At 38.2% G+C, this 16,380-nt stretch overlaps 1 protein-coding gene across 7 annotated transcripts in view; it reads right to left on the reverse strand.

Moving 5' to 3' along the window:
• OPRM1 (opioid receptor, mu 1) overlaps positions 1 to 16,380 on the reverse strand; it is a 120,126-nt gene that overhangs the window by 87,562 nt on the left and 16,184 nt on the right. For 4 of the 7 annotated variants that reach the window (XM_011943733.1, XM_011943734.1, XM_011943732.1 and 1 more), the window contains exon 1: positions 1,336 to 2,067. The exons of 2 other annotated variants lie outside the window; for them this stretch is intronic. In XM_011943733.1, the coding sequence (XP_011799123.1) occupies positions 1,336 to 1,625 (290 nt within the window). In that variant the 5' untranslated portion in view covers positions 1,626 to 2,067. Of the gene's footprint in view, positions 1 to 1,335; positions 2,068 to 16,380 lie in introns of those variants that run through there. One more of the 7 variants, XM_011943740.1, reaches the window with a different exon arrangement.

A 16,380-nucleotide genomic window follows, 5' to 3' on the forward strand; every position in this document is an offset into this window, starting at 1 on the left:
TACAGATGAGTAGAAAGAACTGCTTATAAGCAATTTGCAGCACCTTGGTAATGAAAGGATACTGGAGAGAACAATTGTTAAATGATTTAAGAGCTCCACTGAAATCTGCAATACTTGCTGAATAGGTGAAACAAATATTGTAACTAAATATGAAAATGCCATGTTACCTACATACACATACCCCTGGTTAAAAAAGAAAAAACCCTCGATTTAGGAGCTATTTTAAAGTCTTAAAATATTTATCTTCTTTAACAAAAACAGATATATGGCATTTCACATTCACATATAGTATTTGAATATACATTTGAATATACACATCAACACCAACACAATCAATACCAATCTCAATCAATATTGAGAGCTTCCACACTCTGCCAAATATACCTGGAACATCTGGGTAAACAGAAAGTGGACCACAACTCTTTTGAATTAATTTTACTTGATAAGAATACTTTGTTTAGAGCACCCATCAAAACTTCCTGTGTAAGCGTTTCTGCAGTTTCTAATGTGGAATTATGATGCTTTTGGTCATTCCTAATTAGCTCCAACTTGTGGAGGCATTGAAATACAGCCATGCCCTGCAGTTTTCCTGAACCAACCTACCCATTCCAGATGCAGTTTGTGACTTAGGCGATCTGAAGCTACCAATGGCAAACTGGTCTACGCAACACAGCTGTCATGTTTGTTACAACAGAGGAAAACTACCATGGAGAGACGCAAGGAAAACTTCCTCTACCTAGTGTTGCCTCAGGATGAAAGGAAGAGATGGGTAAGGGCTGTTATGGTAGGGGAGAAGAAAGGGTGGGGTTGTAGTACAGGGAAGTACTAAACCAGCAGGAGTAGGAAAGTTGCCAAGGTCCATCTCAAAACAACTAAGAAGACTTCTCTCCCCTCCCCCCCACACACACCGCAGCCCCAACCAAATTTGGGAAAGCTAACTAGAATTTCTCTCCCATTATTCACAACTTACTCTTTCCATAGCTCCTGCAGAGGGACTGAGTGTAGTACTCTGCCAAGAGCCCTCTTTGCTCAGTATAAGGAAGAGCTCTAAGTCTACCCTATAACTTCCCCCCTACCCCTAGACCTTTGTAGTTTTAACCAAAGCAACTTCTCTGCTCCTGAAATTTTGGATTACTTCTTTATCAATTGAAAAAATAGAAAAGTAGATTTCCTCACATAAATAGCAATCACTGTCCGTGATCGCCTCCAGAGTTCCCCCAGTTTACCTCCCCTCTTTCATCCTCCCGCCCAACATTGAGCCTTGGGAATTAGGTGTCTCTTTGTACTCCCTTGACCCGCTGAATCCTCCGCTCGGAGTCCTGGCGCTTTCCTTACCTGACAATCACATACATGACCAGGAAGTTTCCGAAGAGCCCCACCACGCACACGATGGAGTAGAGGGCCATGATGGTGATGGCCGTGATCATGGAGGGACTGCCGGTCGGAGGGCACAGGCTGTCTCTCCCGCCCAGGTCGGTGCGGTTCGGACCGCATGGGTCAGACAGGTTGCCATCTAAGTGGGACAAGTTGACCCAGGAACCGGGGCTGGGTGCTGGGGAGCAACTTGAGTGCTCCAAGGCATCAGTGCAATTGCTGGCGTTCGTGGGGGCAGCGCTGCTGTCCATGGTACTGACGGCCGGCCGGGCACCGCGGTGCAAGGTAGCCAGGAGCACCGAGACTTTTCGGTTCCAAGCGCCTCAGTCGCTTCCTTTCGCCGCTACCACAGCTCCTGCTATTTCTTACAGAAACCAGTCCTGGCTGAGACAGAGAGGAGCGTCAGGCGGAGGGGACCGAGCTGAGCATCTGACATTCTCCTCTGCCTGTAGCCCCCTCCCACCTTAGTAGTTCACAGAGGCTCATCCCCAGCCACGCACCGCTGCGGGAGGGGAGGGAAGGCCATGCGGGATTCGGAGGCTGGAAGGGAGGGAGGAGAGAAAAGGGGTGGATTTTGCGCAAAGCGATCCAAGGAGTCGGTCTCTTCACTGGGCACTCTTCTGTGCAAACACATCTAAGGGAGGGAGATGGAGAGAAGGGTTGGGGAGAGAGAGAGAGTTAGTTTTTGGCAGCAGCGAAAAATAAGAAAGGGGGCTAACATCACTCCATTTTCCAGAGCCTTTTTCTCCTTAAAATCTGGCAGGGAATACATTGGCTTGACGAAACCCTAACAACCCTAAAACCCCAATGCTCCTCCATCCCTATTGCCAATTTTGATTATTTGGGAACAGGGGACACACAATCTTGTTTTGCAGTCCTTGTTCCCTCAGTTGCCAACATCTAAGAAAATGTAATAATGTTTCTCCAATTTTCTTCCCTACAAACCTGTTGGGGACAACAGCGATCCTCTATTTTCTGAAAAAGAAATGAGAAACAAATAAACTTTTGTGCAGAAAACCTGTTCCTCATTTTCCCCAATTTCTCTTAGGGTGAATCCCTGTTTACCTCTGATTTTGTCTCAGTGAGGAAGAGGCATAAGAAGTGGTTACAGAAATCAGAAGGTTGTGGCATCCAGTAAAGTCAACTAAAGATAATGTTGATCTTTCACACCTTAAATCTCATAGACCTATTAGGAGTTATTTGTCCTTGTTATCTGAAGACTTCCTCGATAGACATATGCTTCTGAGAAGAAGGTTGTTAAAACCAAACAAAATTTGCATTGCCTGTTTTCTAGTGTAAAAATTCTAGGAAAAGTCACATAATGTATGGAATTAGAGTGGCCTACAACAAGGTCCTTGAGAAACATGGATACGTTTTTGAATTTTATACCTTACTTCTAAATCCACGAGTGCTTCTATTTTAGAAATAAATTTGTAGTTACAAAGAGTAAGTTCTTGGCCTTTTTTTTCCCTAAAGTTAACACCAATTCTGAAGTGATTCTCATTTCTGTGCATGTATATTTTTGTGCATGTATATATCTTTTAACCACAAACGTTGAAAATACATGTCCCCAGTTGGTCTTGAAAAATTAACTGCACTCTCAGGGAGCAGGGAGGGAAGATCTTGAAAGGAACATTCAATTCCAACATTATTTTTAGGCATTTATCTTAGAAGCAGATAACTCATAGGTAAACTCTATTAATCATAGGCGATTTGCCAATGTTCAGTATTATTTTTATCCTCTTACATTAAAGGGTATAATTTACACAATAAAATGTTACAGAGATTTCCTAGAGACTAACAAAAATACTTTAAAATATATTCTTCCATGACTAATGTAACAATTCTCTTATATTGAGCTGAAATCTGTCTGCATGCACTCAGTTCCTTTGTGGTTAGTTCATGTGGAAGACAAGACACAGTGTAATAATTCCTGATCTTGGAGTCAAATCGTTTTATAAATCAGCTTTGATTATGTAGCCCTATGAGTTTGGACATGTTATTTTACCTTACAGATGACAGTCTTCTCATTAGTTAAAAAGCGGGGGGGGGGTGGGCTAGTAATATTCACCTCACATGTCTGTTAGTAGGATTAAATGAGTATACATTGCAATAGTAATTGCTTAATAAGTGATAGTTCATTACCATTATATGTCATACATTTGAAATCAACTGAGTAGTCTCTTTTGCAGGTTAAACATTGGTATCATTCAGTTGTTTCTTATAAGATGTAGTTCTGAGTTCTTTCAGTGGCCTTGTTGCTTGTCTATTCTCATTACAGCTTGTCTATCTGCTCTTAAACTACAGTTCTAGTGTTAAAAATAATGACCTAAGTTTGCCCTGACCAAAAAACAACAACAAAAAAGAAAACAAAAAAGAAACTGAGCCAGATTATAAACTTTATCTTTCTACCAGTACAATGAAACTCCCTTTTTTTTTTTTTTTTTTTTTTTTTTTTTTTAGTTTTATTTTTTGGTCACATTGTTCTCTAGACTCTCCTTAGGTTTACCAATGACAAGATTTCCAAAACACAGTCCAAGTCAGTTCCACAAATACTAAAGATCTGCTTTGGACCAGATGCTGTGATAGGAGCTGGAGTTTAAAAAGATGGATACAATTGTTTTTGATTATGGAAGCTTTCTTCTCATGCCTGGTGAATCATGTGTTTCATCTCCTATAAATATATAGTTGCTTTGGAGGGAGCTCAGTGCAACACTATAGTTTTTTACTTTTAAGTTACATCTTGTTAGATCCAGTTCATGATTCTTACCCACCAAGATCTTTTGGAATGGTGATTCTGTCATCTTTTGTATGCATTTTTCAATATACTTTATTTACTCTCCTAGCTTTGTACTCTGTAATAAGGTTCCTAAGGGAGGCCTGCTCACTAACACAGTACTTAATACATGGTGGACTCCCTCCCTCACTCTCTGTGTTTCTTTGTATATTAAATATATATGAATATGCATGTGCATCATATTTGAATTCAATTGAAAAAATGATTAGCATATATTTTATGCCGTTATCTATTTAATAAAATAATCTGGGTGATTTTTTAATGACACAGTTTGAAAATAAAACGTCTTTATGGGAAAACCTTAATGAAGACATTTTGTTCTTTTTGACTCAATATAGTCTGTTAACCAACCAGGACTTAAATGTCTAGACTTATGGACTAGCCACATGCCTTTTCTTCTAGAATTATAGGTGAAGAGCAACCCCATTCCCATTGCCCTTTTCTAGAAACAGTTTTTTTTTCTGTTTTATAGAAAAATGCAATTGCTCTCTAGAGAAAGACTTGAACTTTGTGCTTCATATTCTCAGCTGTGATTGATTTTCTCCTTTTCTATTGGTCTTTATCATCTTTCACTGAGGATAGTTATTATCCTTCTATTTTGAATGTAGAATCTTCTGGTTATCATTGCATGTCCTTCCTTAAGTTGTATTAACATTTATATCTTGGTATCTTCCCCCTATTTAATATACAATTCAGGGAACTGCAGAACAAATTTAATTTTCTTTCAAATATACTGATGGCCTTGAGAAACCTAGATAAAAAAATGTTTCAGAAATAATAAATTAATACCACTTAATATGTAGTATAAAAGCACCTCAATTTCAAGCTTTTGTTATTTCAGAGTTTCCCTTTGGTATATTCCCCCTTTCCTCCATAATTGTTCATTTCCTACTCAATTGGTCTGAAGTCTATTGTGAAAATTCAAGTCTCTCATAAAAGCAGATGGACTGCAAATAAATGAGTCAATTTATTACAAACATAATTATTTTATACAGTATTGATCCCAAACACATAATCTTTTATTTCATTGAGCCTTAATATGTAATTTGTACAATAGAAATATCTTTTTGTTGATGCTTCTTGCTTAGCCCAGGCTTTCTACTTGAAGGAAGACTAATTTATTATCTATCAATTTAGATTTAACATTGCTATCAAATCCATATCATGCAACATTTTTCACAAAAATTATTTGTTTCAAAGCAATGTATTTATTCATAGCATGGATGAATACCTGGAAAGTGCTAAAAGTCACTTCCCTTTTTTGAATTTCAACATCTATTGGCTTAGTTATTCATAGGATTGCCATCACCCTACACTTATTTTAATAGCTTAGTCCTGATTCTGTTGAGAGTGGCTGTTAATGGAACACGTGATTAATGGCTATTAAGGAGGAACACAGGCATAAATACTATGCAGGAAACAATTACAGTGGTTTGAAGCTCAGAAAAACGGGACATCCAAGGTTTCATTGGAGGAGCATTTTATGCATTTGTTTATAGATCTTTTCTGTGTTATCTAACATTTAAATATGTATAGCTAATGAGAATGCAAATGCATTGTGATACTATATTACCCTCAATCACTGGATTGCTGCATACCTATCAAGTAAAATGGAATAGGCACTCTTTATTTGCATGGTAAAAAATAAATCAGTAAATGAAAGCAAAAAACTCCTCACACCAACTTCTACCCAATAAACCTAAAACAAAGGCATCTAGAATAAAGTGGATGACAGCCGTGGACTTTTGATTTAAAAAAAAAAAAAAAATAGCAGTTCAAAATCCAGGCTCAACTATTTACTTCCTTGTGACTTACTAAATTACTTACACTTCCTGATATTTGGTTTCTTTTTCTGTAAAGCAAAAATATGAGAATCAACTTCAAAGAGGGTTTATAGGATTACATACATATGAAAGAATTTATCCTTTGTCTTTTGGCTTTTTATATCCTGTTGTATGTGGCCTAGAAATTAGCAAGAAGAATTGTCATAAATAATACACTATATTTAATAATACAGAATCATCCTTAAAGGACCTGATTCTTTTAAGGGTCTGAAGGTAGTATCTAGGGTCCAGCTAAATCAACTCTTTTGAAAATTCATCCAAAAACAACTAGTTTAAATGATACATAAGTCTAAATGTCTTTCTAAAATCTGGAACCTCATTTCTATTCAAGTCTTGCTCTTCAATTTCCAGTTACAGAGGTTTGCCATTACCCTAGTACAGCCCCTTATCACTTTCTATTAGATAAACAGTTGTCAGATGTTTCAGTCTCAGGACTCCACAAGTTTTTAAATTATTGAGGATCCAAAAAGCATTTCTTATTTAGGTTATCTTTATCACAGTCTATCACTTTAGAAATTAAAACTGAGAGATCTATAAAAACATTTCTTTATCATTATATTTTATGTATTTATGTATTTATTTATTTATGTATTTATGTATTTATTTATTTATTTATTTATTTATTTATTTATTTATTTATTTTTAAGACAGACTCTCTCTCTGTCACCCAGGCAGGAGTGCAGCGGTGCTCAGCTCACTGCAAGCTCCACCTCCCGAGTTCATGCCATTCTCCCGCCTCAGCCTCCTGAGTAGCTGGGACTACAGGCACCTGCCACCATGCCTGGCTAATTTTGTTTTTGTATTTTTAGTAGGGACGCAGTTTCACCGTGTTAGCCAGGATGGTCTCGATCTCCGGACCTCGTCATCCTCCTGACTGGGCCTCCCAAAGCGCTAGGATTACAGGCATGAGCCAACGTGCACGGCCTATCATTATATTTTAAATAACAACACACCTATTACATGTAAACATAAATATTTTTCTAGGAAAAAGAAACCCTATATTTTTCCCAAGCAAGAAAATATTTAGTGAGAAGAGTGGCACTGTTTTACATTATATAATTCTTTCAAATGTCCGATTTAGAAGAAGGCAGTTGGATTCTCATATCTGCATCTGCATTCAATCAGTTGCAATACATTGTTTAGCTGATGTACATGAACAAAAATATGGATTTACAATTACATATATGTGTTTGGAAAAAGGAAGATTATTTTAACAGCCTTTACAAATAATAGTGGATATTTTTCTTTAATACTAAACCCAGACTTAAGAAGTGCTAGTTTTTTAAAGGTTAGTTGGTATGTGGAGATTAAAAACACATTAATGAATTTTTTGTACTTTGACACGTTTAAATCTATTGATCTGTCTTCTACTTTGAACTAATCTGCTATTCCTGTGTAGTTTTGTAATAGTATGCATTGATCATTTAGAAAATACTAGTTCACTGCATTATGTCGCTTTCCAAATGGTGAAACATGTCATTAGAAAATAGCAACAAATTACATTTGTTCATATTACAACTGGTCTTGTAGGAAATTTCTTCCAATATTGAGATGCCGTTAAGCTCCCAGTGGGGGACAATTTTCCAAGTTCCAACTTTGCTTGAAAGCCTGAACTTAATCATTGGTAATAGATACTTTTAGTTTTCCTTGAGTCGATACATTCAGTTCTTCCATTTTCAGGAAGATAGCTGCCAAACACAGAATTTCGAATAAATGTAGTTTATTTTTCAGTCATTCTTTAAATAAAAATAGTGATCCATGGAAAAAGTAGTTAGTTTAGTTCACAGCTCAAACAGTCACGCATGTGCTTTTCTTTGGGACAAACATCTTACTTTAGTTTGTGACAGAAGCTTCATGTGTCCTTCCCATGTCATCGTACATAGATTTAAAGAGATATTCTCAAGGGCCAAGATTTAATACAATTAATACATTTTACTGATCCATTAATTATAGTTTTAAAAGTAGAATTTATTTCATGTTTTTCTTCTGTGAGTGCACGTCTATGAAGAGCACAGTGACTCCTAGTACAGCATGGGGTTACTGTCTCCATTCCTGCTAAGGTATGAGCAGTTGAACTCAGGATTGCTTATGCACCATTCATGCAAAAATGCAATATAGTGAAAAAGCCATTTAACTTTATAGAATTATTATTAAAATTGTTTTAACCTCGTTGATCCATGCGAAGAGTCTTGGAGACCCCACAAATCCACAGACTATACTTTCAGAAGCACTGATTTAGGTCATTATAAAAATGTCTCACCTTCTTTCTTTTGTTTCCTTTTACTCTATTGAACATTTGTACCAGTGCCATGTAAATCTTTCTAAAATCACTTCTTGAGCAAATCACTCTTTTGCATTATAGCCTTCAATACTCACCAAAGCAAAACAAAACAAACCAACAAACAAAATGTATTAACCTGCATTCTTATCTCTGTAATTCCTTTCCCTTGATTCTTTCTCTCATCCTCCCCTCCCTGAACTTCATGCTCCAAGGGTCACAGAGAAAGCAGTAGGGGTAGCACTTTTGCAGTGCTTTAACTCTGTTTTCAAACCCTTGCATATCTGCCTTTGTATAAAAGACTCGTTGGTGTTAATTCCATGGGACTATTCCATTTTCATTAAAAACTGGCATTTTATTAACATTTTCATCTCTAATCCAAGGCCTGCCTCCAATTTTCTCTCTGTTTTTCACAGCTTCCCTTTCTCCTCCTCTATACTTTAAAATCTGGCCTTTATTTCCAAGGACATTAGGGACTTTCATAATGTTAAATCTATTGGTGTTTTTGTCTTTATTTTATAGCATCTCTCTTTTTGATATTCTTTATTATCTTCTTCCATAACTTTATTTTTTAAAATTACTTTCCCACCCTGACAATTTCTTTTGGTTTATCTTAATGCTTTCTTCTTCCTTTGCTTGTGTTTTAAATGTGGATGTTTTCCAGCATTCTCTCTATTAACCTTTTCAACGTGTTCTTCTTAAGTAATCTCAAGTCATTCTTGTCTTGATTTTAACCTATATGCTGACAGATCCAACCTACATCTCCAGCTCAGTTGTTTCTCTAAAGCTTCAGATTCTAACACAGATAACTTTGGTAGACATTTCCGCTTAAATATCTCATGAGCACTGGAAATACAACAAGCCCAAAGCATTTTCACCTTCCTATCCAAACATAGTTCTCTTAATGGCATCATCATCTCCTTAGTTCCCCAAGGCAAAAATCTGGCAGCCTTCCTTGACTTTCTAGGTAGGCAGCACTGTTCCGTGGTTAGAAATGTGAACTTTGAACTGGGTGAGGAGGCTTATTCCTGTAATCCCAGCATTTGAGAGTCAGAGGTGGGAGGATTACTTGAACCCAGGAGTTTGAGACCAGCTTGGGCAACATAACAGAATCCCATCTCTATAAAAACAAAAAATTATCCAAGTGTTGTGGTGCATGCCTGTAATCTTAGCTACTCGGTAGGCTGAGGTGGGAGGATCACTTGAGCACAGGAGGTCGAGGCTTCAGTAAGCTATGACTGTGCCACTGCACTCCAGCCTGGGCGATAGAGAGAGATCCTGTCTCCAAAAACAATTTTAAAAGAAGTATAAATTCTCATACCCCATTTCTTGCTAAAATCTTGTTTCAATCACAGGCAATTGGTGTGACTATGAACAACTTAATCAGCTGATTGATGGCCTGATTTTTTCATTTGTAAAATTGGGTTTCCAGTAGTGCTTACTTTATAAGACTTTTATGGGTGTTAAATGAGCTTCATTAATAAAGCACTTACCAGAGTCCTTGGCACAATATGCATCATATAAACTTTTGTTAAAGAAAATCATAGACTGCTCTCACTGCCTTTCCCACATTCAACTACCACAATTGTTGATTCTACCTTTTGGTACCATTTTTCTTGTTCAGACTTTACAGCTCATACAAAGTTATACAGTGAGCTCTTAACTGATCTATCTTCCTACATGTTCATCCTATACACTGTAGCCAAAAAGAGATTAAAAGAACGGAAATCAGACTGTGCCCTTGCTGACAATGATTGTTGGTTCCCCATAATGTACAGGATAACGTTAAACATCCTGACATATAAGGTCCTTGAGGACAAACCCTTTTAGCTGCATTTCTGGATACTCACTGTTTGCTCCTAGCTCACCATGAATCCTGAACGGCTTATAATTCCCTGTATTTGTCATGCTCTTTCTTTCTTCTCTGTTTTTGCTCATTTTTTTTTCCTCTAGCACATAGTAGATATTTAATAAACATTTTATTTTTATTTTTATTTTTATTTTCATTTTTATTATTTTTTCCGAGACGGAGTCTCACTCTGTCACCCAGGCTGGAGTGTAATGGCGTGATCTTGGCTCACTGCAATCTCCGCCTCCCAAGTTCAATCTCCGCCTTCCAAGTTCAAGCAATTCTCCTGCTTCAGCCTCGTGAGTAGGTGGAATTACAAGTGTGCGCAACCACGCCCAGCTATTTTTTTTTTTTTTTTGTATTTTTAGTAGAGATGGGGTTTCACCATTTTGGTCAGTCTGGTCTCGAACTCCTGACCTCAAAGGATCTGCCCGCCTCGGTCTCTCAAAGTGCTGGGATTACAGGTGTGAGCCACTGCACCTAGCCAATAAACATTTCTTGACTCACTGTAAGACAATGGTTCTGTTGACATTATAGACTGGCAGTTATGGAATGTTGCAGCTCCTCAGTCTTTTCTGTAGCAACTGATTGCCAGGAGAGTGGTGTAGACTCCATGGTTTGGTGTATTTTAGACATATGCAACAGAGTATCTCAGAACTTAATGACCTGTGCCAAGCAATTAATTGATAATTTTCTCTTTAAGCACTTTTAGTAAAATAATAATTTAAAATTGTCCAAATAGCAATATTTCATATTGACAGTAGGACACTGCATTTTTGAAATGAGATTTACAGAAATGTGAACTACTCACAGAGCTTTTGATGAGATTAAACTATCAGAGAACTTTTTTTTTGATTGCTTTAAATGTAAAATCAAACTTCCATGGTAACCTTAGAATTAAGTTACACTTAGATTCTCTGTGGCTGAAATTTCTGCTTCTTATCTTGGATTATATAGTCTAGGCTTCATTTGCATCCATTTGCAGGTTCATAGAGCAGTACTAATGTAACTTGTCTTTGTGTTTATCTGTTCTGTGACTGTTTTCATGTAAGAACAATGAAAGCCATCCATGTATTTTAATGGTGTTTATCACGCTCAATCCTTCTCACCTTCATAGCATGTTTCCGCTTTTCAGTGAGGAGATTGCCAAAACTGACATAGAACAAGGTCTATTACCCAAATTTATTCTCTAATCTGTCTGTATTTTTAGTAGAGACGGGGTTTCACCAGGTTGGTCAGTCTGGTCTTGACCAGACTGTCTTTTTTTCTCTAATCTCTCTGTACTTTCCAAATCTTATAGGGGAAAATACAAAAAATTTTTGTACTAAAAATTAATTTGCTACTGGGAAAGTCCAGTGCATGTATTTTGTGAATATTTTCTATTATTCTGTTTTTTTAGCTTACAATTTTACTTGTTTCCCCCTCATTTTCCTTGTAAGTGTCCAAGTGCATAGTAAGAATATTGATTAAAGTAAATTGATGCTTTGAAGTTCATTCTTAATAATACCTTACTATAAAAGGTTTAAATTCTTAAAGAGACAGATATAGTTCTGTTTTGAATCTTTAAAATTTTTCTGGGCATAAAAGAAAAGTTCTAAAATCCCCAGTGTCCCCACAATGCCTGTCTTTTTATTTTCTTAATCAAGTTTATGGATCTCAAGAGCAAAAACCAGGATTTGCCCTTCTTCAAAAATATGTTAAAATCTCCTCTTCTTAAATGTAAATGCACACCAAGGGGAAACTCTCAGAAGTCTACAGTATGTCAGGTATTCTACTACTTTTTAAGGAAACAGACCTGAATATAATGTACATGGGTACATGACTAAACATTTCCTGATAGGAGGCTACAGAATTATTAATGATAGCCCATTGTATTAGTCTATTTTCATGCTGCTAATAAAACATATCTGAGACTGGGTAATTATTAAAGGAAAGAGGTTTAATGGACTCACAGTTCAACATGGCTGGGGAGGCCTCAAAAAACTTAAAATCATGGCAGAAGAGGAAGCAAACACGTCCTTCTTCACATGGCAGTAGCAAGGAGAAGTGCAGAGTGAACAGGAGAAAAGCCTCCTATAAAACTGTCAGATCTCATGAGAACTCACTACCATGAGAACAGCATGGAGGTAACTGCCCCTATGATGCAATGAACTCCCACTGGGCCCCTCCCATAACATGTGGGGATTATGGAAGCTACAATTTGAGATGAGATTTGGGTGGGGACACAGCCAAACCATATCATCCATCATGTCTAGAAAATCTCATCTGGAACTGTGCTTCCTTGCATATTAACATATCCTTTAATATAGCTGCAAGTGTTTAAGTCTTTATTTCTTGAGGGTAGAATTGATTTTTTTTTTGAAATATTAAAGCCAAGTTTATGCATTCATTGTACTCATATTATTTTATTTGTGGTTTAAAGAAAGACATTCAGCTGTAGTGTAGGTGAATGAAATTTATTTTCAAAAAACAGGTTTATGAATTTTTTTAAAGCAATTTCAAGATTAGTTCTTAAACCAGCAAGTTTTTCCAGAAACAGATAATCTTACAAAATGACCATTTTGAAAGACTGCTTTCATTTATTCATATTTTAGAGTATTCAGTTTTTTTTAAAGGAAACATTTAATTTGTTGTCACGTTGCTTATATGCTACTTTACAAAATGTCAGTCTTATGTATATCCAAATATTTTAAGGGCAGAGCAGAGTTTAAAGGGGGCAGTGTTTAATATGTGAATCTGTATTTGAGCTTAGCAAAGCCCCATGGAGACCTCTACAAGGGAAGGGCTACTCATAAGCTAGACCAAATAAGAAAATAATATTGGATTTCTGGTGAAGCAAGATGGCAGAATAAAGGACTCACTAATTGTCACCCAGATAGGGACACCAATTTAACAACTATCTACACAAAAAAGCACCTCATAAAAACCAAAAATCAGGTAAGCACTCACAGCATCTGTTGTTGTTGTTGTTGTTGTTTTGCTCTGTTGCCCAGGCTGGAATGCAGTGGTGCTATCTCCACTCAGGTTCATGCCATTCTCCTGCCTCAGCCTCCCTAGTAGCTGGGACCACAGGCGCCCACCATCACTCCCGGCTAGTTTTTTGTATTTTTAGTAGAGATGGGGTTTCACCATGTTGGCCAGGATGGTCTCGATCTTCTGACCTCATGATCTGCCTGCCTCGGCCTCCCAAAGTGCTGGGATTACAGGCGTGAGCCACCGTGCCCAGCCAGCACTTGGTTTTAACTTCATATCACTGAAAGAGAAAGAGGCACTGAAGGGGTAGGAAAAACAGTCTTGAATCACCAACACCATCCCTCCTCCATTCCCCAGCAGTGGGTGGGCAGTGCATGGAGAGTGTTTCTGTGTGCTAGGCAGAGGGAGATTGTCACATTTGTGACATATTGAACTCAGTGCTGTCCTATTATAGCAGAAAACAGAACCGGACCAAACTGTGGGGAGCATTTAATCCAGTCCTAGCCAGAGGGGCATCACTAATCCCAGTGGTCTGAACTTGAGTTCCTGCAAGCCTCACCACTGTGGGCTAAAGGGCTCTGGGGCCTTAAATAAACTCGAAAGACTATCTAGGCCACAAGGACTGCAACTTTCAGGCAAGTCCTAGTGCTGAACTTGGCCAATAGACAGTGGACTATAGGAGCATTGTGGTGGCTAAGGAAGAGCTGGCATCACTCCTCTGCTAGCCCCAGGCTGCACAGCTCACAGCTCCAAAGCGATCCCTTTCCTCCACTCTACAAGAGGAGAAGAAAGAGTGCGGGGGACTTTGTGTTGCATCTTGAATCTCAGCCACAGCAGGATATGGCCCCAGTCACTGTCGTGAGGCCCTCTTTCCAGGCCCTAGCTCCTGGATAACATCTCTAGACACACCCTGGGCCAGAAGAGAACCTGCTGCCTTGAAGGGAAGAACCTAGTCCTGGAAAAATTTATCACTTGTTAATTAAGAGCCCCTGGGCCCTGAATAAACCAGCAGCAATACTCGGGTATTATGCTGAGGGCCTTAAGTGAGACTGAGAACTTCATGGCTTCAAGTGAGACTCAGCAGGTTCCCAACCATAGTGACTATGGGGTAAGATTCCTTCCACTTAAGAAAACTGGCTGGGGGGGAGGAGGGCGGGGAAGGGGAAGCAAAGGGGACTTTGTCTTGCACCTTAGATACCAGTTTGGCCACAGTGGGGTAGAGTACTAAGTAGGTTCATGGGGTTCTAGGACTTGGCTCTTGCATGGCATTTCTTGGCCTGCTTTAAGCCCATTGTTCTGAAGAGTGAGTCCCAGGCAAGGTACATTCATGCCAAGCTGACTGAAGAGCCTTTGTGGCTTAAAGGAACAGCAATGGTAGTCTGGCAGCACTTCCCATAGGCCAACAGTGGCTCTGGTCACAGGGTGAAGCTCCTCTGCCTTTGGAAAGAAAGGAAAAGTGGGAAGGACTGCATTTTGTGGTTTGAGTACCACCTCAGCCACAGTACAGTAGAATACCACATAGAGTTCTAAGGTTTTTGACTCTAGAAACTGGCTCTCGGACAACATCTCTGGACATGCCCAGGGCCTGAGGGGTACTTGTCACACTTAAGGGTAGGACACAGGCCTGGTTGGCTTTGCCACCTGCTGATCAAAGAGTCCCAAGTCCTTGTGTGAACATAGGCCAAAGCCAGGGAATGGTTACAGCAGGACTTGAGTAACACCCAGTGCTGTGTTGGCCTGAGGTCTGACCCAGCAGTGTCCTAGTAGTAGTGGTCTCAAGGGTTCTTGTGTCACACCACCCCCAGCTCCACATGGTTCAGAACAAGGAGAGAGACTCCATTTGTTTGGGAGAAAGTAACAGAAAAAACAAGAGTCTCTACCTGGTAATTCAGATAAGTTTTCTAGATCTTGTCAAAGACCATCAAAATGGTATCTCAGTGAATGTGCAAGAACCACAGCATTACTGGGGTTGAGGCACTTCCTAAAGCAGATACATCTTAGATTAGAACACCCAAGTTATTTTGAATATCTGGAAAGCCTTCCCAAGATGGACAGGTACAAATACAAACCAGCCTAGGCTGAAAAGACTACAATACACACCTAATACTTCAATGCTCAAACACAGATGAACATCTACAAGTGTCAAGACAATCTGAGAAAACATGACCCCACTAAATGAACTAAATAAGCCACCAGGGACTATTCCTGGAGAAACAGAAATGTGTGACATACAGACAAATAATTTAAAATAACCATGTTGGAGAAACTGAAGCAAATTCAATGCAATGCTGAGAAGAAATTCAGAATTCTATCAGATGCATTTAACAGAGATTAAAATAATTAAAAATAATAAAACAGAAATTATAGAGATGAAAAATGCAACTGACACACTGAAGAATACATCACAGTCTTTTAATAACAGAGGTGATGAAGCAGAAGAATGAATCAGTGACCTTGAAGACAGGTTATTTGAAAATATAGTCAGTGGAGACAAAATAATACAGAATAAAAAACAATGAAACAAAGAAGCACACTCACAGGATCCAGCAAATAGCCCTCAAATGGGCAAATCTAAGAGTTATTGGCCTTAAAGAGGAAGTGGAGAATGAGATAAGCGTAGAAAGTTTATTCAAAGGGATAATAACAGAAAACTTCCCAAACCTAGAGAAAGATAGCAATATTCAAGTATAAGATGGTTATAGAACACTAAGCAAATGTAATCTAAAGAAGACTACTTCAAGGCATTTAACAATCAAACTCCCAAACGTCAAAGGTAAAGAAAGGATCGTAAAAGCAGCAATAAAAAAGAAACAAACAACATACTATTTAGCTCTAATATGTCTGGTAGGCAGACTTTTGAGTGGAAACCTTACAGGCCAGGAGAGGGTGGCATGGCATATTTAAGGTGCTGAAAGAAAAAAAAAAACATTTACCCTATTTCTTCATCAAATATACTTTAAACATGAAGGAGAAATAAAGACTTTCCTAGACAAATAAAAGCTGAGTGATTTCATCAACACCAGACCTGTCCTACAAGGACTGCTAAAGGGAGTACTTCAATCAGAAAGAAAAGGACATTAATGAACAAAAAGAAATCATCTGAAGGTACAAAACTCACTGGTAATAGTAAGTACACAGAAACCCACGGAATATTATAACATTATAACTTTAGTATGTAATCTAAACTTATTTTAAGTAGAAGGAATAAATAGCAAACCAATACAAAAACAATAACTACAGAAACTTTCCAAGACATAGACAGTAC

Source organism: Colobus angolensis, unplaced genomic scaffold, assembly GCF_000951035.1.
Source record: "Colobus angolensis palliatus isolate OR3802 unplaced genomic scaffold, Cang.pa_1.0 Scaffold221, whole genome shotgun sequence".
NCBI classification, from domain to species: Eukaryota; Metazoa; Chordata; class Mammalia; order Primates; family Cercopithecidae; genus Colobus; species Colobus angolensis.